General features: G+C 40.9%; 1 protein-coding gene and 1 long non-coding RNA gene across 10 annotated transcripts in view; one reads left to right on the top strand and one right to left on the bottom strand.

Annotated features, from left to right (window-relative positions):
* Positions 1 to 2,190, top strand: part of LOC136840959 (soluble calcium-activated nucleotidase 1) — a 103,972-nt gene extending 101,782 nt beyond the window's left edge. For all 6 annotated transcript variants that reach the window (XM_067107948.1, XM_067107946.1, XM_067107945.1 and 3 more), the window contains one exon: positions 1,156 to 2,190. In XM_067107948.1, coding sequence (XP_066964049.1) covers positions 1,156 to 1,368 — 213 coding nt within the window. In that variant the 3' untranslated portion in view covers positions 1,369 to 2,190. The remainder of the gene's footprint in view (positions 1 to 1,155) is intronic.
* Positions 1 to 23,714, bottom strand: part of LOC136840960 (uncharacterized) — a 53,974-nt gene that overhangs the window by 14,591 nt on the left and 15,669 nt on the right. For 2 of the 4 annotated variants that reach the window (XR_010853799.1, XR_010853802.1), the window contains exons 2-5: positions 9,960 to 10,055; positions 8,490 to 8,631; positions 2,988 to 3,180; positions 2,615 to 2,744 (exon numbers count right to left, since the gene is read on the bottom strand). This is a non-coding gene — a long non-coding RNA (uncharacterized lncRNA). Of the gene's footprint in view, positions 1 to 899; positions 1,002 to 2,614; positions 2,745 to 2,987; positions 3,181 to 8,489; positions 8,632 to 9,959; positions 10,056 to 23,714 lie in introns of those variants that run through there. The other 2 variants (XR_010853801.1, XR_010853800.1) reach the window with 2 other exon arrangements.

The following is a 23,714-nucleotide window of genomic DNA, read 5'->3' on the forward strand; positions in this document are numbered from 1 at the left end:
GCAAATGATCTTGTAAAGATAATTTGCAGTTTACTAGGCAAGTATTTTTGGCGGCAGAAGAAAGAGAAGTTGTGGATGCCCACCTGGTTGGCCTGCTTTTACATTCTCATAGGGGAGCCACTCTTTACAAGCACTCGCAGAGAAATGTTACTTGCAGATTAGGAGGCAATGCTGAAAGGATTCAGTGCCAAACAGCAAGATTTGTTTGCTGATTCTAGCCTGCCTAGATTGGCAAGGTATTTCTAAAAAGCCAATGCTTCCTCTGAGTGGGAGTAAAATGTCTCTGTTGAACTTCTGAGCTTTTGGGGGTGTATAGGACACAGATGTCCATGACATCCAGAACACTAGCAGTAAGGGTTCCTGTTAAGTTGCAAGTTAAGGTGTTCCAGGTCTAAACCTCAGCAGCATTTATTTTTAAGATTAAATGGAAGACTAATTTGTAAAAATTGGGTATCTAAAATCTCAAAAAAAGCAACAAGTTCAGTGTGTAATGAACCACTGATTTATGACACCTGCATGATAACACTCACAAATTCCAGCACATATATAAATTTAGAAATGGAAGTCAAAAACTGTTTATACAATTAAAACTATTAACATTTTAAATTTTATGCACAGCATAAATTCTTTTGTTTACTAAAATGCCCAATACTGATGGACAGCAGTGAATACCCAAAAATACAAGATATAATAAAAATACAGAAAATATACCAGATTTGCAAAAATACGTGACAACCTAGAAGAATAAGAAAAAACGTTAAGTACTTGGAGATAAACTCAGAAAGCAACAAGCAAGACCTTGTTGCTAGTGAAGTTGGACCACCTGTCAAAGAAAATCAAGTATACAGTACTTGAGTTAATTAAAAAGTGGTAAGGTAGGTTAAGATGAAATAGATGAAAAGCATGCTTTGTTTTAATTTTTATGTATTTCATGTTACATTTACTTAAACTCTTTACGAAAATCCAGGTCTGCGAACCTGGAAAGTTAACAGCTGCATAATCTGTGGATGAAAGACAACAATGTCTAGGATATTCAAGCTACACAATTAGTCTGTACTTACAGAGTTGAGGGTAAAATTATTTGGTTTTTTATGTAATGGATAAACTTAATAATATTAGTGTTTTATATTCAAGGCTATGCTTTTTCTTCCTTAGGTACATCATGTTGGTGAAAAGATTGACACACATGGTTTCTCCAGTTTCAAGTTCATTCCAGGCACAAATGAAAGAATAATTGTTGCTCTAAAATCTGAAGAAGTAGATGGTAATGTATCATCTTACATCATGGCATTTAATACTGAAGGGAAAGTATTGCTTAAGGAAACAAAAGTAGGGGATTACAAATTTGAAGGTATAGAATTTGTATAAAGAAAGTTTTATAGTCATGTATAAAGCCAGTATTTAGTGTGTACATGTGTATTTATTTGAATGACAGTATTGATTTTTAATGTCATAGTGAAAGTGGTTGTGATTCCATGTAACACATCTTCATACTTAAGCCAATCAAATTGAATTTTAGTGATGAAATGTCAAGTTTTAAATAATATGGTTTCCATATTACTTTCTTCAAATACTAATCTTTCCCATTAAGGGAGTACCTGATGACTCATTTCCTTGATTTCTCTCAAGAAGTTGAAAATAATCTTTACTGGGTTTAAAAATTTTGTACAGTATAGAGGGAACTAATTTTTAACAATGTAAAAATTTATTTATTTTTCATTTAAGTGAGCAAGTTTTGAGCTCGATTTGCAAGGTTACTACTGTAAGATCTCTCATTTGGCGACATTGTAATTAAATAAAATATGTAAAAGTTTTTGTCATTTTGTAAATTGTTTTAAGAATATTATTTTTACTTTGCAAAATATTTGAAATTTTTGTCATTTTGTTATACAGTGTTGCAGCATTGTATGAATTTTTAGATATATTTATTGACTTTTCAATGATTTGCCTAATTTTTGTTGTTTTAAAGTTGTAAAATTTTGTAAGTTATTGGTAATTATTTCTATTTGAGTACAGCAACATCTGAAGTGTTAAGTATATGGTGCTGACTAAAGCTTCAAGTTTGGCATGGTAAAATTATGTTATTCATGTAATATACATAGATTTAACTTTCCTCAAGTGTCATCTTCACCAGAAACATACATAAATATTTATATTTGATAGAGAAATATATAACAAATTGTTCTTGAATTTTGAAGTTTATTTACACCACAGTCATTTTGTATGGTTCAGAGACCTTTTCAAAGCTATAATTATATTTTCTAATATGCAGTTTCATGCAAGCATTGCTCACCAAAAGTTAATTAATTCATCTTTAGAATAACATTATTTCACATTTATGTTGGAGATCATTTATGTTGGAGATCATTATTTTGGATAACATTGTGGGATATACTCTACAGTTTGCTTAAAATATTATACTAGTAATATTGCCTCAGTGTTCTGTCTGAATTGAATGCAATGCTGAATAATGAATCACTGGGTTATTTGCATCATACAAGTTTTATATTTAGTTTTTAACTTTGCTCATCTTTGAAAACAAAAAATCCTCAGTTTTACTTAAAGATATACTATGCTATAATTTCCAAATGTGTAACATAAATGTTATACTTACAGTTTTCTTGTGTCAGCTATTCATAACTAAATTTTGTTTAAAAATGGTTTCCAAGTCAATCTTCAAAGCTTTGGCCTTTTTATGGCTGAATTTTAGTAATTCTGTGAAGCTTGAGAGAGAACAATACTACCTGTAACAAAAACCAAAGTATTAATACTGGTGAAGCAGAAAGAAAATGAGAAAAGACACATATTAAACAGTATACAAAAGTATCAAGAAAATTCTTATCAAAATTATCACACATTAACAAATAAAAGCAGTCTAGTAAATAATATTCATATTTAGATCAGGACTTCACACTAGACAATGGATCAGAATTCAATTTTGCAAATGCTCTACCATCTTATCCACATGTATATTAACTGTATCTTACCTGCTTTGTATGTCAAAGACATATAATATTATAAGAAAAATAAATTCAGAGTTAGTGATGGACTACAATTACACTGTATTTGGAAGTGGAGACACATTAATGTTCACAGTTCCCTCCCTCTATCCACCACAATTACCATTTTAATGCCAAAAGAGGGTAGATCAGGCAATGGCAAACAAAGCCTATTTCAAATCTGAAAATCCACATAAAGATAAGGATTAATACACACAAATTTATACTGTATAATGAAATAAGTTTATGTACTGTATAAAGAAATGTAAAGTGAGCACAAATTTTTCTTTGGTTTTGTTTGAACACTGAGTGTACTATGTACCAAATTTTAAATGTCACTGGAGGTGCACAAGGTAACAATATGTACATAAAGTAAAATTTTTAAAGCCCAAAATCTAAGAGAACATGAGGAAGTGAGGGGAGATAAAAAATCTCTGGATTTTTAAAGTCCAAAATCTAAGCGAACATGAGGAGAAGTGAGGGGAGATAAAAAATCTTTGGTGAAATGCTCTACCTCTTATAAGTAAGAGGAGCATTTCTGTTACCTTAGTGACACACTGGTGTAGCAAGCAGGAATTTGAAGACCAGTAACAAAGTAAGCTACAGCATGGACAGAGTAATTACTTACAATAGGTACTTAGAGCCTGTAATACTCTGTGCAGCGGAAACATAGATGCTAAAGAGAAAATGGTAAGAGACATGAAAATTTATCACAAAATGCTGTCATGGCCAGAGTACAGTGAGAAAGATTGTATTACAGATAAGGAATTGGCACAGGCGTGATGTTCAGAGGCTGGAAAACGAAATCTCAAAGTTTAAGATTATTTGGACATGAGAGGAAAAGGGAATAAGGCAGTTGGTCAGAAAAGATGTAGATATGGAAATGGCAGGATGAAGCCTGTGGGAAGACTCAATAAAATTGTGGAAGGTGACAGATAAAAACTTGGACCTGATGTCAATGTAGAGAAAAGAGTACAAAAGCAGAAGGCAGTGGAGAGAATTTATATCATGTCCAACTCAAGAAAAGCTGATGATGTATCTTCTTAGATATTGACTGAGTGAGTTGAAGATGACTTACTTTAAGAGGATTAGTACATTCAACACAGAAAAGACTTAGCAAGATATGACCCATCCAAGAAATCTATATTCTGGCCTTAAATATGGTTGGATAACTTCTATTTCACAGTCTTAAAACTTGAAACTGCAGAAAAAAGCAGATTTGGAACATTATGGAAATAAAATATTCAGTACCCTCCATAATCCAGTGAAGGTAAAGTCATCACAGCTCCCACCTTCTTTCTCCAGTAGGGTGGAATAAGGCTCATCATCATCAATAGCTATCATCTATAGCAATGCTGTATAGGGGATAGCACTGTCGGGGATTGTGGGGGGATTTGCACCTGGTGTGGTGTGTGGAGCAGATGGACAAAGAGTGTCCTTGTGTCATTGTCATAGGTTGAACATAGTCAGGAAGCTTAGGTTTGGATACAGTGGATGAAGGAGAAGGGGGAGTAGCAGCAGGTTTCAAAAAGAATGATAACCAAACTGCTACATGCTCCTGCTAAATCATAATCAACTCCTCTGTCAATAGCTTGTTGTGACTTTAAGCAGCACAATAGCATCTCTTCTCGTGATGTCCTTATGTATGGTCTCAAGTGAGAAGCCTGTGAATTTGTTCATTCATCTTGGACTTATTTTTTCTCCACATGGTATTCAACATAGGTCAGCCCTCATCTCCAGAATCAACAATGGAGTCAATCGCTTCCTCATGCTTCAGTTCTTCTAATACTCTTTGGCCATCTTGTCAGGGCTGTGTTGCTGATTATAGGCCCTCAAAATCTATAGAAATGTTTATGGTGCAAGGAGCAGGAAACTTTTTAGAAAAGTTATCTTTTTGGCATACTACTACTCTGGCTGGTGAAACACAGCCAATCACATAGCTCTAGTAAAGGCTTTCATCATCCACACCTTTGGTTAGACTAATAGATTACTTGAAGCTGCCTTATGGTAAATATCTCCAGTACGCTTGGATTCTCTGAGTTATAAATCTAATCAAATAACTGTTTCAGATATTTTTTTCTGTTGGAAAACAATGCAAGGGCAGTATGGTCCATATATGTGTATTATGAACCCTGGTACAATCTTCTCTTTAAGAGCAATAAAAATCTTATTAGGAATTATAACATAAAAAGCCTATCATCTAGGTTAAAGACTTGATTAATGCTTTAGCCATCACAAATGTATTACTTATAAAGATCTTCAGGAACACCTTTCTCCTTAATATTCTTAAAAAGGGAAAATCACTTCATGTCATATCATCTTCCTAACAGCTATGACATGTAGCAAGTGTCCCTTTGTAATTTGGACCTCCCAAAAACTTCTACTTATAATTATAAGACCTTTTTGTATCATTTGGGTGGACATGGTGGCTAGCCTGCTATTTGTATTCCAAAATCGGATGATCAGGAGCTTTTCCATCTCTGCTTTGAGTCATGCATCCTGGTAATTCTCTTGGCAGCTATTAAAAAAAAAATTCCTGACCACTGGAAGGACAGCATCATTCGGCGTGACTAGATACCATAAATTTGGTGAGTCAGGGTGTTTTGGCAAAACTGTTGGCAACCTAGTTCTCTGCTGTTTTGATACAAAATGTCCAGCTTCTCTGCCAAACTTTTACTTTCCTTGTTGAAGATTCACAACATTCAATTATCCAAAACTGCTAGGAAGTGGCTCAGCAAGGTACTGAAAGTAACTCCATATGATACTGAAATGAATCGGAGCATAATAGGTTACGTATCAGAACTATGATTGCTGAATGCTGCCTGACATCATGCTGGGCATCGTGCAAGTGGTGTCTGTGCAGGTCGCATTAAATATGTACAATTATTTGGTCTCTCCTAGCAGTCCTACAGTACGATCACTGGAGATCATTCTAGTGAAGTTCTGATTGCCGAGAAAAATAATTTTAAGCTTACAGGGAAAATATCATTTAGGTCAATATCAAATGCCAAAGGATCGTAGGTGGGATTTAGTGGAATTAATATTTATATCAGTGTTTTTGCGACTTGAGGAACAAGACAGGGATTAGCCCACTGTGTTACAGAAAATAGCAACTACATTATCATACACCACTATGATACACCTAAATAATGTAGCTTCAGAATTTGCTGTACTTTCCTCACTTCCCCCCCCACCCATCACCTTTATTTATTCTTTTTATTTGCAATACAGTCAGCCCTGGGTTCACAGTCTGGTTGCTCCACCATCACCAGTTGTAAAGCCAAAAATTTTAATCCAACAGAGTTCAACATACAAACTCTAATGTAACATTCCAAAAGAAGTAAGTAACCCAACCCATTGACTTATGTCAATTTTTCTGAAATAATATAACTGAATACCCTCTCTTTCACAAAGAATAGCAGACAAAACATGAAGAAAAGGAAACATAAAAATAATTTGTTCCCAACCAGGTGAGGTCATTACAGTTCTTCCCTCTCTCCCACAAGTTTGACGAGGCTATTAGTCATCATCAACAACAGCTTCCAACACCAATAACAGTAGTAGAGGAGGAATGTTAAGGTTTAAGGGTAGCACAGAAAAGGTGGAGATTATGGGCTGGCAGTTCTCAGGATGTCAACAGATATGGAGGTTAGCTCCTTGTGCTTATGTCAAAGATTGGGTAGTCGAACTTTGCAAGCAAGAAACCAGTTAATGGAGAAAGGTGGCTAAAAAGATGGGTTTGAAGAGTGAAGAAATCATCTATTAAATACGTTTCTTCTCTCCCAACATTTGATGGAGCCTAGAATTCCTTGATGGGGAAGGGTGTAGTTCCACTCTCTGGGAATATTGAAGATCAACTTTCCTAAAAATTAATGGCATCTTTAATCCAGTCAAGCCTACTTGACGATTAGATTTTCTGCCAACTCTCCTGTTGAAACTGTTTGCATTGTTGCAAGCTACAGCTCAACATTGGTCAGAGGCTCATCCAGGGTCTTTGACCCAACCTTGAGCAAAAACCCTGACAATATCTTAACAGCAAAATTAATTCCTAGTCTGTAGCAGATTCTGAACTGTAATAGGAACAACTGAAGCTGCTGATTATATTTTGATTAAGGTGATGGATCATGCTCCCATATTTGTGTAAAGAAATGCATTTTACTCAGGATGGAAGCCTTTCAAACATGATAGATAACCCTGGAAATATTTTATACCAGCAGCCCTTCAGGTTATCAGATCCTTTGCAGGTCTGTCCATCTGCTTGTAACAAAAAACCTGTAATAAAGCCTTCACTATTCAAGGTATTCCACATTAAACGTTGTTCTATCCAATTTCTAGCATAAACTAAACTGTACAATATATTTTTCATTCATTTTATGAGACAAATTTACAAAATTAATTATGTATGAAAAGGTAAGTCTGCAAAAACTATCATAAAATTTAGCCCATTAAGTAATAAAAAGAAAATTTGATACTCATTCTTTTCTGTGAAACCTAGTGGACTTACCAGGAATACACTATCAAGATTTATAAGCAGTTTTTTAAATCATTAAAGTCTTAGTAAGCACATTCACACTTTTTTGCTGTTGTGTTTGTGGTGCGTGCTCAAATTCTTGTATATATTTTTTTAACTAGGTGACAAGGATGCTTGTAAAAATTCAAAATGAAGCTTTGTATTTAATTAAAAACTTAAATTATAATGAAATTAGAAGTGAATATCAAACAGGCAAGAACTGGATATGTTATTCTTTGGATTTTTTATTATTCCAGAAATAAATATAAAGATGTACCATGTAACGTGTAAAACAGAAATAATCAAAATTGAAACCAATAGTTCTCAGAGTGAGATATTTTTAGGTATATTTGTTATAGTATGGGAATGGCTGATTATGATCTCAAGACAAAATATGTTTTTGTAATACACGTATGGATTTGTCTTTTAAAGTTAGAAAGGAGGATTCTGTTGCTGACACAACCACCAACAGGGTACCTAGCAAGATAGCATAATCCTACTTGAGCATTTCCCCAAATATATACATTCATCTTACTACTAAACTAAGTCAGAGCAAAAAGAATGCGTGTAGGGCCAGAAACATGACATATTTGCACAAGATCAGAAGTCTCATGTTTGGAAGCTTGAAGATGAAAGAATATAATGTAAGAGAATTATTTTAGAATTTGTTGGGAAGCATTAATTTATGGGAAAAAAGCTTTACTTTGAAAATATCACAGTATTATGGATGTAGTGTAGTCACTATGTACATTATACTGTATTGTAAATATCATTAGTATTAGGTAATTTTACCAAACCATATACGTATTGTCCAGTCAGAGTACTGTACTGAATAAACAGCTAAATTGTATAATTGAAATTGAATACAATGATGTGCTGTATTCCTAAGTCTATTTAAATATGAACATAGGTCATTTGGTTAGATTTAGGCTGCATCAGTGTCTTGTATTATTCAGCATCTTGTATGAATTTGTACTTACTATTTTGTATCCAAACTTTCATATCAATATGTGTGCAATTCTGCAGGCTGCTTCTTGTATAGCCACAGGTATGTACATTCTCAAAGAGCGAACCATATGAAGCTAGACCAGACTTCTAGATGATGGTATATTTGATGAGAGGCTGAAAAAAATACATGGTGAAAATAAAATGAATGTGGAACCTGTGTAGTTTGTCATCAAATATTTTAGCACAGTGGCCTACTGGGTGTATGCATTCTAATCCCTAAGATTTCTATGGCAACCAGCTTAAAATTCAATATTCATAGAATCAGTTATGTAGTAAAATTATGAATTGTCTTGAAGAGGAGAATGTCATATGCTCACTAACTTTCTGCATATACTGAGCCAATAAAGTCAAACTACATACTTGCCAAAGGACAGCAGTACTGTACAACATTGTAGTACAGTTACATGGAAGCAGAAATCAATACATTAGTTTCTTGAAGAATTTTAAGAAATAAAGGTACAGTATATCAAAATTGGGAAATTTCTTGCATAACAAGAGAACAAAAAAGTACACACACCTTCAGTGAAAATACTCAAGCAGAAAATGGAATTTTTTTTTTTTTGTGCATTAGAGAAGTGTTATTTACTTCGAAACATGTCTGATGTTACAGGTAAGCACTGCCTAAAAGAATCATAAAATTACTGTCAAATGTTAAAACAGATTAAAATTCTGAATACTGTAGTACTGTACTAGATAGATGAAAAGCACCGTTTACTGTTTTCAGTTTATGCATTATAGCACCCTTCAAAATTTGCCTAGTACTTTTTACAATGTGCAGTAATTGTTATTTTATTTTGTAAAGAAAAGCTGAAAACTGTAAAGAAATTATTTGAAGGAGTTGTTAGGCATTACATGTTTATATATAATGGGTCAATTACTGTAAAAATTTTTGAATTAGTCTGAACTGTTTATAAGGTAGTCAACAGGAATCTGTGGAGGCTAAAACTATCCAGTAATATTTGTTTAGTTTTCCTGTTATGGAGTGTAACTTATCCAAGCCTCTCATAAAACTAAAGATTACAATGTGGATAATGGTTTTTATACTTTAAGCTAAAGGAAGGATTTAGTATAATACTGCATGAATAAAATTTATTTTTCATAAAACAGAAAACCCCTGCAAGTATACAGCTATTCCTGAAGTGTTAAGCCTCACTCCACTGCAGTGGACTGACAGTTTTCCTGTACCAGACACTTGTGTTTTATGATTAAATTTTTACATTTTAAACAGTCAAAATCCATGCAAGTGTAAGATTGTTTTTAAATAGACTGCTTCAACCCAACTTTTCCATATTTCTACTTAAGAGATTCATGTAATGTAAGAATTAATAAAAAAATGCCAAGCCACCAAAGTAGATTCCTGAAAGAAATATTGTTATTTTTCTTTAAAATCAAAGACATTCAGATATTAATGAATTAATTATCTTGGCAAAGTGATACCTTACCTTTACTACTGGGTGAAAACCTTGATGATGTACCTGTATTCAAAGAAAAAGGAGCTCCTCTCAATAGCCAACTAATTTTGAAGTGGTGAATTTGACCTGCAAATAGAAAATAAGACATGACATTTATAACAGCCAAACTCTGAATAACCACTGTTACTCTTATGAACTTCCTAGTGCCTTCCTGCAATTATAGTTTTTTTTTTGCATCATCTTGTTTCCCAAAATGTTGTAATGGTAAATTTAATGCTGTTTTTATCACTACATTTCACTTATACATTTCCTGAATAAACATACACTGTATGTAATTCTGAAACATCATTTCAATGAAGGATTTGGGTTCATAAATATTTGATGGTTTATCATTATTATTCTGCTGCTCTTAACCCCACATTTACCCTCCTTGAAAAATCTCAAAATTTACTGTTGGAAGACAATCAAACCCTCCAAAGTAAAAAATTAGTCTTGCTAGGTTTTTCTACTTTAAATACAATTCCATTTTATTTGTCATCAAAGTATACTGGTCATAAGTAGCTTTTTAAGAATGACGTATAATTTCACAAAATACAGTATCTGGAAATCATGTTAAAGTAACGTACCGAAGATGAACTGCTTTAGAACCTATGTAAATAATGTAAAGTACTGTACTTCAGTTTTTTTTTTTTCTTTTAGTGCATGAGTTACTTTCACAGAATGATCTAGTCTTCATTGTTATTCATGCTTACATTGTAATATTCCTGTTTTTGATGGACATGAAATTTTCGTAAAATGAAATACTGTACTATGATTTTTGTTAAATGTATTATGTGATTTTAGTTTGTATAAAAAATAACATAATAAATTCTGTATTAATTCTCTTGTTAAGCATTTGAATTTAACCTTTTTGGTTTTTGAACTACTAGACAATGTGAGGCAGAGTAAACAGCTTGCTCTCAGATGGTACCTAATCTTCACTGTAAAGACAAACACTCCTCACAATATAAACCCTAACTTTTTTACTGAGATTAATGCCATCCAAGTAGTCTTATAATGATTTTTAACTCGTATGATTTTAACCAAATTCAGTGTTACACTAGGGATGCTATACGTATTCCATCATGTGGATCTAGACAACCTACAAAGGGAAGCCCAACTATTACTAACCCCAAAATTGCTTTATCATTACCATTAGGAACTGTAATGATTTTAATATTAATGAATATTTAGAGATGCAATTGCTTGCCCCAGTGCTTGGCATGTATGCCTAAAATCTATATAAATAAATAAATACACTGTACAATAAATAAAACTTTTAATTTATTTTTCTTTTTTTCATATTTGCACAAGTTTATACAGTACTATCAATTTAATCCTATTTTTGTAACTTCATATAATTCACATTTACAATGTGAGGTATAGTATCACAGTTTAACATTGAAATTATGGTATGAACACATTATAAAATACCACCACAACCCAGCTAATGGTGTAGTACACTCTTTTGATTTACATTTTGCTTTCAAATTTGCTATCAGAAGTTCCCAATAATAATGATCCGCAACAAAGAGCTAAGTAAAAAAAAAATTGATTTTTAGGCAATGTTGTTCTACTGGACACAATTTGGATAATCATGGCATATGTTTTACAAAGAGATCAAAGCCTTTTCCAAAGAACTGAGGAATAGTAAATGTGCTGTGAAGCTCCAAACAAATGTTAATCATATAAGGTAACCCCCTCCCCCAACACACTGCGACATGTGTTGAGGAATGGGGCTTAAAAGTGCAACTCCCTGGAAACCATAATTCAGCCCTACTTAGTGACTAGAGTAAATAAGATGATCCTTCGTTATCAATACTATCGCATAAGTGAATATGACGTGGGTTACTTTTAGAATGTGAAGAAGGGTGAGGGTGGACAGCCAGCCCTCTCATGTACAGAATTTGAGTAGCTGAATGAACAAGTTGAAAGACCTAGGTCAAACACATTAACCTACAGAAAACACCAGTACCCCATACAGTAAAACCCCCGTATTCGCAGGGGATGCGTACCGCACCCCCCACAAATAGCTAAAATCCGCAAATACTTAAAACCCCCTCTAAAAACACTTAGAACTGCCTATTTTGATAGTTTAAACACAAGAAAAATGCTCTAAAAATGCTTATACCTGAGTATTTTAATAGTTTTATCACAAAAAGTGCATTTAGTCAAGAAAATTATATGAAAATACAGTAATTAGTGAACAGTTCTCAATGAAAAAATACCGCGAATGGGCGAATTTTCCACGAATAATGGGTAGATACATTCCACAGAGAAATCCGTGAATACATGAGTCCACGAATCATGAGAACGCGAATACGGGGAGTTTACTGTACAGTATACTTGTTGGTTTTCTATGAAATATGAATTTTTCTTATTCATGAAGTTGGTGGAAAAAAAATATAAACTCCAATATTCTGTGCTCATTTGAAACCCACTGCAAGTGAAGTTTTCTGGTTGGGACAGCCTGTTCTGTTACTAGAAGCTTATGAGATAAGGCACTGGGGAAAAGGTGTATATCTAGTGTTCTCCAAGGACAGTCACCGGTCACAAAAGGACAACATTCATTATCAATGCACAAATGATGGAAGTACAGTATATTAGAGAATTATATAGTTATATGCATATTATCATGTTGTAAAGTAAATACTTATTTTGGTTTCTGTCTCAGTTGACTGTGATAATTGCTTGATGCTACTTAAAGAGACTAAGCAAATGAACCACGTTTCTATTCATGATCACAGTCTGTGACTCTACACACATTATCATCATCTTTGAACACTTCCAAGATGCCATATGTCTGCTGCCCAATCCCCAGCTGCGAGTACACAAGACCAGACCTGGATGCTGCCATTGTGGCTGCCTTGATCACTGCTCACAGTGCTATTCACACAGTGCACACTGCTGCTACTAAGGTCGAAAAGGTCAAGAATCCAGCGATATCATCGGCTAGCTCCAGTGAACATTGGACCTACTTTCAGGCATGGTGGTTAGAATATGTTGATGCCACCAGAATTGATGGACATGACAAGGTGGTTCAGCTACTTGACTATTGTGACTAACAGTTGCACAAAGATCTTACACAGTCAGTTGGGGGCAGCCTTACTAACAGATCTGTGGATGAGGTCAACCGGACATGATGCAGAGCGTTTGTAGGAGCCCGTCGCCCCGACGCCGTCTCTTCCAAACACACGTGTGTGTTCGTCATCCATCGGAGGGGACAAGACAAAACAAGAGCATCTCGTTTTCTTTCTCTGATGGAACGAAACTTCTATCATACAATATGTCCATCTGTTTCTCCCTAACCACTGTTGTCTTGATTTATGTACAATCACCACTACTTGCATTGCCATGCAAGCATTCTAATCATGTACTCATAATGTTCCACCAAATCTTTTGCATCAAACTGTATGTATGTTTCTGTTTGCGAAGACGCCAAACGTCTCGCCATTTCACATATATTATGCTACTGCATTGTATTCATTAATCTGTCTTGAATCTCATGCAATTGGCCACATGTAGAATTATGGTATGAACACATTGATGTATGTTTTAACACTGTACGTTTATTATGTCTTTCAATATCGCCATCTGTTTGTCTGCCGACAAACACAGATGTCTGAATCTTTACCCGTTTCGTTTTGTCTGTGTGTAGACGCTACTTTACCGCCCGCACGGGCCAATAACATCTTCGACGATTCTGTACATTCTCTGTTATGGGCTGCTCTAGGAGCAAGAGCCTGTGCTGGCACAAGGCCAGCTAAATCTGAAACAACATGTACATTCAAGCAGTAAGGAACTACCAATAAACCTTTCAACAACCAGCCAGTATGTCACTCAATCTCCCGTCCTTACACGTTTACCAGTCGCTTTGGCCTCAACGAACTGAAAAACATCGTCTAATGTCTTGGTCCTTTTCACCAAGAAGATCAAGTTGTATGTATCTCAGGGTCTGCAATGCCCCAAGTAAGAACATCTCAAAGAATGTGTCTGTGCAGTTGACTAGCTCATTCTTCCTAGGGCACGGAATTATAAACTTGCAAACACCAGCCTGGCCTCGGAGACATGCGACAAAGCTTCTAATAGGCTCCTTGTGATCTTGGTGCATACACATGGAAAATACTATGGTTGCAAGAGTTACCCTCCACAGTACGCACCAAGAACATGAGGAGCCTATTCGAAGCTTTGTCTCATGTCTCCAAGGCCAGGCTGGTGTTTGCAAGTTTATAATTCAGTGCCCTAGAAAGAATGAGCTAGTCAACTGCACAGACACATTCTTCGAGATGTTCTTATTCGGGGCATTGCAGACCCTGAGATACATACAACTTGATCTTCTTGGTGAAAAGGACCAAGACATTAAAGGATGTTTCTCAGTTCGTTGAGGCCAAAGATACTGGTAAACGCTCTGCATCACGTCTGGTTGACTTACATGCTGTTGAAGCAGCCAGGAGTTTTATACAAAGTCCAAGCAGCCTGCCACCACAGACACAGTACAACTGGATCCATGCTCATATTGTGGCAAGTGTGGGCATGGCAAAAGTGCACCAGGCCACATCCGCAAGAGGAGTGTTCCACGTATGACCATAAACTTGATCACCGCATGGAGTCAGTTTGTCAAAGCAGAAATAATCCAAAAATGTCAAAAAGACAAACACATTCTACAAATGACTGTGAAATGCTTTATTCGATGCCATCTGTGCTGCAAACTCTTATTCAATGGATAATAGGGACACACACTTTGATGAAGAGTGACTATCTATTTGAGCCTGTAGTGTACAACATACCCAGCCAGGCAAATCATCAGACGGAGCTTCCAGCGCAACACGCTCAGAATATTCCAGTAGCATTAGACCACTACGTCTATGATAAACTCACTGACACTTGGTCCCACCAAAAGTCTAGATTTCAATCATATGTGTAGCTACTTGTAACTGTTCATCCTCGCAATTACGAAGTCTTGGCTTTGTACTACACCATACTCCACTCGCTATCACTGTCTCTGCCATGGCCAACACAGGCTGTCAGAGTTGCCTAGCTGGCATGAAGGTGATTCATTGCCTTGGTCTTCATGAACCTGATCTATTACCTGTGACAATGAAAATGCACACTGCTAATAACCAAGGAATCAAGGTTCTTGGAGCTGCCATGCTTAGCCTATCTGGAAAAAACAAACATGGTGCAATTATTGAAACAAGACAAATGACATATGTAACTGACTCTTCAGACAAACTTTTCTTGAGTTGTGTTGCTCTTGGAATCATCCCAGAAAGCTTTCCCACAGCTGGATAGACTAACTGCAACCATGACAACAGGCAAGGCTTTGGTCCCCAAGACAGTGTCAACCTAGTAAAAATGATTCTGACAAAACCTTGTGGTTGCCCAGAACAACAATGTTCTCCACCACCACCGACTCTGCTTCCATTTCCTGCAACAGAAAATGAGAGAGAAAAACTGCGACAGCTTTTACTGGAAACTTACCTATCGAGCACGTTTAACACGTGAACATCAGCCTTTGCCCATGATGGATGGTCCCCTGCTTAAGTTGATGATTGATCCCAACACTGAACCAGTGGCTTATCATACACCAGTCCCAGTACTCCTTCACTGGCAGAACAAAGTAAAGGTTGACCCTGACCATGATGTTGCTTTGGGAGTTATTGAACCGGTCTCCATTGGAGAACCAGTCACTTGGTGCCACCGCATGGTTGTTTGTGCAAATAAAAACGAAGAACCAAGATGCACAGTGGACTCTCAGCCATTAAATGCCTATGAGACAAGGGAAACCCACCACACACCATCCCCATTTCATCAAGCGAGAGCTGTTTCACAGGGCATGAAGAAGACTGTTTTTTAAGCATGGAACAGTTATCACAGCGAGCCTATTCGTGCTCAGGACCACCATCTCACCACCTTTATCACCCCATGGGGTAGATATCAATACAGAACAGCCCCTCAGGGGTACATTGCTTCTGGAGATGGTTACACCAGGAGATACGATGAGATAGTATCTGACAAACCTACAACAAAATGTGTTGATGATGCACCGCTCTGGTCCACCAACCTTGAAGACAGTTTCTTTCAAGCAGTTCTGTGGTTAGACATTTGTGGTCATCATAGCATTCTGCTCCAGCCGGACAAATTCATATTTGGACAGGATACTGTTGAGTTCACAGGATTTTAAACCACACATGACTGTATGCCCATGCAAACACTACCTTGAGGCTATTCTTGATTTCTCTCCACCAAAAAACATCACCGATATGCGCTCTTGGTTTTCATTGTTCAATCAAATCTCCTACGCATTCAGCATGTCTGACAGAATGATACTATTTCGAGATCTCCTGAAACCAGGAACCAAACTTCAGTGGAATGAATGCCTTCAAGAACTCTATGAACAGTCAAAAACTGCAATCGCAAGGGAGACTAAATTGGGCATTAAAATTTTTGATCCAGAAAAACCAACATGCTTGGCTACAGACTGGTCAAGGAACCGGCATGGGATTCTGACTTCTCCAGAAACATTTTAATTGTAAGGAAACAGCTCCTTTCTGCTGCAAAACGGGATGGAAAGTGACACTGGTTGGCAGCAGGTTCACTCATGCCACGGAAACCAGATACGCACCCATTGAGGGAGAAGCCCGAGCTGTTAGAGATGCACTGGACAAATCATGGTATTTTGTCTTGGGGTGCATGGATTTTGTTATTGTTGTAGACCATAGGCCATTGTTGAAAGTGTTTGGTGACCGCTCATTACAAGACATTCCAAACACTTGCCTAAGCAATCTGAGGGAAAACACTGCAGTACAGATTTCACATGGTCCACATCCCAGGCATTCACCATCAAGTTGCTGACTGCAGATCACGGCACCCAATGGGGCCTCCCCAGCCCATGAATCTCCCAGATGATGTGGCTGCCACCAAAGACGATCGTGTTAATGATCAAGACGATATGGAGGAGTCTCTAGTCGCTTCTGCTTCTTCCTCTGTGCCCTGCAGTTGAAGTCAGTCACCTGGGACATGGTCAGAACAGCCACAGCCAGTGACTTGGACATGCATCTTCTCCCCGAACCATTGAATATGGTTTCCCTGACACTCGTCAAGAGACCCCAGACTAAATCCATGACGTCTTCCAACTTCATGATGACCTCTACACTATTGATGGTATTGTGATGTGCAAGGACAGAACTGTGACTTCCCCATCCCTCAGGAGTGAAGTCCTAGTTGCACTGCACAGTGCTCACCAGGAGGTCACAACCATGACTGCTCATGATGAATCTTCAGTGTTTTGGCCAGGTATAACACCAGCGATTATAGCCACGTGAGTAAGATGCAGCGCATGCAATTGCATTGCTCCTTCGAACCCCAGTGCACCTCCCACACCCTTGATTGCTCCAGACTCTTCATTTCAGTGTGTTTGTGCAGACTGTTTCCACTACAAAGGAACAAACAATTTTGTTATGGTGGACAGGTACTCTAGTTGGCCTCTCATGGAAAAATCTGCTGCCATATCCTCAGGGTTGATTTCTGCTCTTAGGAGAACTTTTGTAACTTTTGGCATTCCGGAGGAGCATGCTTCAGACAGAGGGCCTGAATTCACATTTCATTTTACCAGACAATTCCTGCAGGACTGAGGTGTTCATCATAGATTGTCATCAGTTGCATTTCCTCACAGTAATTGAAGAACTGAGGTGGTTGTCAAAATTGTTAAGCAAATGTTAGCTGAGAAAACTGGACCTGTCGGTGAACTAGACACTGATGCTTTCCAAAAGGCTGTGCTACAGTACCGTAACACACCTGATCAGGATACGAAACTTTCGCCGGCCATGTGTGTATTTGGTAGACCCAACCACAGCTTCATCCCAGTGTTGCCTGGACATTACAGACCACATGATGCCTGGCGCAGAGCCCTTGCTGCAAGAGAAGAGGCACCCAAAACTCGACACATGCATATTTCAGAGCGACTCTCAGAGCAAACAAAGCAGCTAACCCCACTTCTTGTTGGTGACCATGTCCTGGTGTAGAATCAAGTTGGGCCACACCCTCTAAAATGGGACAAAACTGGCATCGTCATTGAAGTGTGCCAGTTTGATCAATATAGTATGTTGTTAAGATCGATGTTTCAGGCAGGGTTACATAGCTAAATCAGAAATTCCTGCGCAAATACCTCCCTATCCGAACAACTAACAAGAAACACACTATCACGGCAGACATTGAGCTTCAGAGACATATCTACTGGGTATGATACCGCCATGACAGATTCGTCCTTACCTGTCCAACAGCATGGTGTAATACCTCCTACTGTCAGCTCATCCCTGAGGCACACATATACACCAAACAAGCCCACTAGCCTATTTAGCATGTGAGATGACATCAGTTAAACCTTTACCTGTGCTGATACACCTAAACAATATGGTGGCACATTGAAATCCACACTCTTCCTAAGTGCACTGCATGCTGACGATTCATCCCCACTGAAAGCTGTCAGCCCATCATGACTGACCCCTTCTTGCCTGTTCACCAGTGACCACAGCTCCTTGACCCCTCCCTCGTCAGTTTCAATGCCTGTGGTTGTACCACCCAAACTCATTATCGATCACCAGACTTCACCTACCAGCCCAGGACCATCAACAACCAATATAAGCTGCAGACTGAAAATCCACCTGTTCCCTTAGATGGTCATCCAGGGCCACTACAAAACCCACTTGGCATTCTGATTATGTGATGTAATCTAAATACTGGGCTATTAAGAATTTAAGTATAACGCAAGTGACCAATTCCATTGTGTTTATACTTCTTTAGCGAACATAAGTTGCTAGTTGCACCCTCCAAGTCATCGCATAACCTTCAAAAAATATTTTTTGGGTAAAGATGAGTGCTTTTATGCACAAGATGTATCAGTCTATGCATTTTCCTACAAGTGAAGGACAAGAAAGACTTTGGGGGGAGATATAGAATTATTTAGTTATAATGCTTATTATCATGCTGCAAAGCAATTGCTTAGTTTGGTTTCCGTCTGTTTTAGTTGACTGTGATCATAGCTTGATGCTACTTAAATAAAGAGAATTAGCAAATGAACCATGTTTCTATTTATATATATTGCCAGAAGAATAAGATTATAGTTCGCAGATCATTAGTAGCCAAATCCTATACACCTATTAAAAAAAAAGATTCATTTTGATGTATTATGAGGAATGAAAATGAATACCTAAAAGTGACAAAAATATATTATAGAATATAGAATTTCGGCCAAGGCCAAGTGCTGGGACCCATAGAGGTCATTCAGCACTGAAGCAGAAACTGACAGTGAAAAGGTTTGAGAGGTGTAACATGAGGAAAAACTCCCAGTTGCACTAAGAATCAGTTGTTAGAAGAGTGTGGAAAGTATGATAGAAAAAAAGAGAAGATGAATGGAGGTACAGTAAAAGGAACGAAAGGGGTTGCAGCTAATGGCTGAAGGAACACTGCAAAGAACCTAAGTAGTGCCTATAGTGCACCACATGAGGTACACTGACGGCACAACCCCCCCTAGGGAAGACAAAGATATAGTCTAGTGGACAAAACCTATCACCAAAAACTACAAAAATATAGGTCAATGGACAAAACATACCACCAAAAACTACATAATATAGGTCAGTGGAAAAAATATGTCACCAAAAACTACGTAATATAGGTCAGTGGACAAAATCTATCCCCAAAAATTACAAAAATATAGGTCAGTGGACAAAACCTATTCCCAAAAACTACATAATATAGTTCAGTGGACAAAACCTATCACCAAAAACTACATAATATAAGTTGTATAGGCTAGTCCCCGCTCAATGCGTTCTCTATAGAGAACATCCCGTTTTCTGAGGTGCCTTCACATCGACCTAGGGTCGATCAGAATATGTTTATCACCATAATTGTAAATTGTATATTTATTGTCTTTCTAAACGATCATGCTTTATGTACAAGTAACGAATTATTTATGTTGTGTCAGACATTATTGATCACTATGTTTTCTGTATGAACCAGTCCTGTTTTTGTAAAGAATTAGTTTGACCTCAGGTCACCTGTAAATCTTTGTACCCGCGGTCTCTGCGAAGTACGCAGACGTCAGCATCCCACTTTATAAGCTGCTCGCTTCATCAATAAACTAGCAGTACTTGTCTTCTTGCTCATTATTTCGCACCTCTCTTTCAGTGGTGAACCCAGGAGTGGTTCCTGGAAGCCATTAACGGACCCAAACAGCGACTAAGTCTTGACCCGATGAACCTTACCCACGCCCCTAACGGACTAACTACAGCACTCTAACAAAGAGTTCGGGCGCTTATCAACCCTTGTCGGCAGGTCACCAGCGTTATTAGCGGACCCACACGGCATGCTCCCCCCGCGTGCATTGGTGCAAGTATTCCCTCACACTCCAAGTGATAGTGCGAAATGAGCATGGACGTGGACATTTCCAACCACGTACAAATTACTGCGAACCTCTCGGAGGCAGACACCTCCCTCTCGCAACCCCCTCCCGCACGCACCTCCACACTGGTACCTACGCCCCACACGGACTCCCTGACGGACCAACCAAAGACGGCCCTTAACATAAGGCTGCTGCCTTTTACCAGGGAGAATCCAGCGTCCTGGTTCTACAGGGTCGAGGGGCAGTTCAGGGTAGCAGGCCTAATGGACGAGGTGTTGAAGGCAGACATCGCCATCAACGCCCTCCCAGAGAGCCCTCGGCTCAGTTGGCGTATGCCGGGGCCAGCGAACTTCCAGCACCCCCCCACCCCAACCACTGGTCGCTTCCTGACCTCGGGTGTTCCGTTCTCTGGCTGGATTCAGAGAGCCCTCAGCCAAGTTGGCGTGTGCCGGGGCCAGCGAATTTCCAGCAGCCCCCCAACCGCTGGTCACTTGCCAACCTCGGGTGTTCCATTCTCTCCGGCTGGTCTTGTCGAGCCCTCGGACTAGTTGGCGTGTGCCGGGGACAGCGAACTTCCAGTGGCCCCCCTAACCGCAGCTCGCTTGCTGACCTCAGGCATTCTGTTCTCTCCTGCTGGTCTCGTAGAGCCCTTTGCCTAGTTGGCGTGTACTGGGGCCAGTGAACTTCCAGCGGCCCCACAACCACTGGTCGTTTGCCGACCTCAGGCGTTCCGTTATCGCCGTCTGGTCTTGGAGAGCCCTCGGCCTAGATAGCGTGTGCCTGGGCTGGCGAACTTCCAGCGGCCCCCCAACCGCTGGTTGCTTGCCGACCAGGCTCAGGCTAGTCTCAGAGAGTCCCATTTTCCTCTTGCCAACCTCGGCTGTTCTCTCCAGTCTCAGAGAGCCTAGCTGGCGGTGCGGCCTTCCAGCGGCCCCCAACTGCTGGCGTTTGTCGGGCCAGTGAACATCAAACTTCCAGCAGCCCCCAAACCACTGGTCGCTTGCCGACCTAAGGCGTTCCATTCTCTCCGTCTGGTCTCAGAGAGTCCTCGGCCTAGTTGGCATGTGTCAGGGCCAGCGAACTTCCAGTGGGCCCCCAACCGCTGGTTGCTTGCCGACCTCAGGCGTTCTGTTCTCTCCAGCTGGCCTCGGAGAGCCCTTTGCCTAGTTGGCGTGTGCCATGGCCAGCGAACTTCCAGCGGCCCCCCAACTGCTGGTCGCTTGCCGACCTCGGGCATTCCGTGCTCTCAGGCTGGTCTCAAAGAGCCCTCGGCCTAGTTGGTGTGTGCCGGGGCCAGTAAACTTCCAGCAGCCCCCCAACTGCTGGTCGCTTGCCGACCTCAGGCGTTCCATTCTCTACGGCTGGTCTCGGAGAGCCCTCGGCCTAGTTGGCATGTGTCGGGGCCAGCGAACTTCCAGCGGCCCCACAACAGCTGGTTGCTTGCCGACCTCAGGCGTTCCGTTCACTCCGTCTGGTCTTGGAGAGTCCTCAGCTTAGATGGCGAGTGTCTGGGCCAGCGAACTTCCAGCGGCCCCCCAACTGCTGGTCGCTTGCCGACCTCTGGCGTTCCGTTCTCTACGGCTGGTCTCGGAGAGCCCTCGGCCTAGTTGGCATGTGTCGGGGCCAGCAAACTTCCAGCGGCCCCACAACCACTGGTCGCTTGCCGACCTCGGGCGTTCCATGCTCTCAGGCTGGTCTTGAAGAGCCCTCGGCCTAGTTGGTGTGTGCCGGGGCCAGCGAACTTCCAGCGGCCCCCCAACCGCGGGCGTTCCGTTCTCTACGGCTGGTCTCGGAGAGCCCTCGGCCTAGTTGGCGTGTGTCGGGGCTAGCAAGCTTCCAGCGGCCTCCCAACCGCTGGTCTCTTGCTGACCTCGGGCGTTCCGTTCTCTCCAGCTGGTCTCGGAGAGCCCTTTGCCTAGTTGACGTTTGTTGGGGCCAGCGAACTTCCAACAGCCACCCAACCACTGGTCGCTTGCCGACCTTTGGTGTTCTGTGCTCTCCGGCAGGTCTCGGAGAACCCTTTGCCTAGTTGGCGCGTGCCGGGGCCAACGAACTTCCAGTGGCCCCCCAACCGCTGATTGCTTGCCGACTTCAGGCATTCCATTCTCTCCGTCTGGTCTCGGAGAGCCCTCGGTCTAGTTGGTGTATGCCTGGGCCAGCGAACTTCCAGTGGCCCCCCTAACCGCTGGTCGCTTGCCGACCTTGGGCGTTCTGCTCTCTCCAGCTGGCCTCGGAGAGCCCTTTGCCTAGTTGGCGTGTGCCATGGCTGGCAAATTTCCAGCGGCCTCCCCAACTGCTGGTCGTTTCCTGACCTCAGGCGTTCCATTCGCTCCAACTGGATTCAGAGAGCCCTCAGCCCAGTTGGCGTGTGCTGGGGCCAGCAAATTTCCAGCGGCTCCCCAACCGCCGGTCACTTGCCGACCTCAGGCGTTCCATTCTCCACGGCTGGTCTTGAAGAGCTCTCGGCCTAGATGGAGGGTGCCTGGGCCAACGAACTTCCAGCGACCGCCCAACCGCTGGTTGCTTGGCCGACCTCGGGCATTCCGCGCACTCCGGCTGGTCTCGGAGAGCCATTTGCCTAGTTCGCGTGTGCCGGGGCCAGCCAACTTTCAGCGGCCCCCAACCGCTGGTCGCTTGCCGACCTCAGGCGTTCCGTTCTCTCCGTCTGGTCTCAGAGAGCCCTCGGCCTAGTTGGTGTGTGCCTGGGCCAGCGAACTTCCAGCGGCTGCTCAACCGTTGGTCGCTTGCCGACCTCAAGCGTTCCGTTCTCTCCGTCTGGTCTCGGAGAGCCCTCGGCCTAGTTGACGTTTGCTGTGGCCAGCGAACTTCCAGCAGCCCCCCAACTGCTGGTCACTTGCCGACCTCAGGCGTTCCATTCTCTACGGCTGGTGTCGGAGAGCCCTCGGCCTAGTTGGCATGTGTCAGGGCCAGCGAACTTCCAGCGGCCCCTCAACTGCTGGTTGCTTGCCGATCTCAGGCGTTCCGTTCACTCCGTCTGGTCTTGGAGATCCCTTTGCCTAGTTGGCGTGTTCCAGGGCCAATGAACTTCCAGCGGCCCCCCAACCGCTGATTGCTTGCCGACCTCAGGCGTTCTGTTCCCTCCGGCTGGTCTCAGAGAGCCCTTTGCCTAGTTGGCGTGTGCCGGGGCCAGCGAACTTCCAGTGGCCCCACAACCGCTGATCGCTTGCCGACCTCAGGCGTCCCATTCTCTCCGTCTGGTCTCGGAGAGCCCTCGGCCTAGTTGGTGTGTGCCGGGGCCAGTAAACTTCCAGCGGCCCCAACCGCTGGTCGCCACAACCGACCTCGGGGTTCCATGTTCTCAGGCCTGGTCTCAGAGAGCCCTTGGC

This window comes from Macrobrachium rosenbergii, chromosome 8, assembly GCF_040412425.1.
Source record: "Macrobrachium rosenbergii isolate ZJJX-2024 chromosome 8, ASM4041242v1, whole genome shotgun sequence".
Taxonomy (NCBI): Eukaryota; Metazoa; Arthropoda; class Malacostraca; order Decapoda; family Palaemonidae; genus Macrobrachium; species Macrobrachium rosenbergii.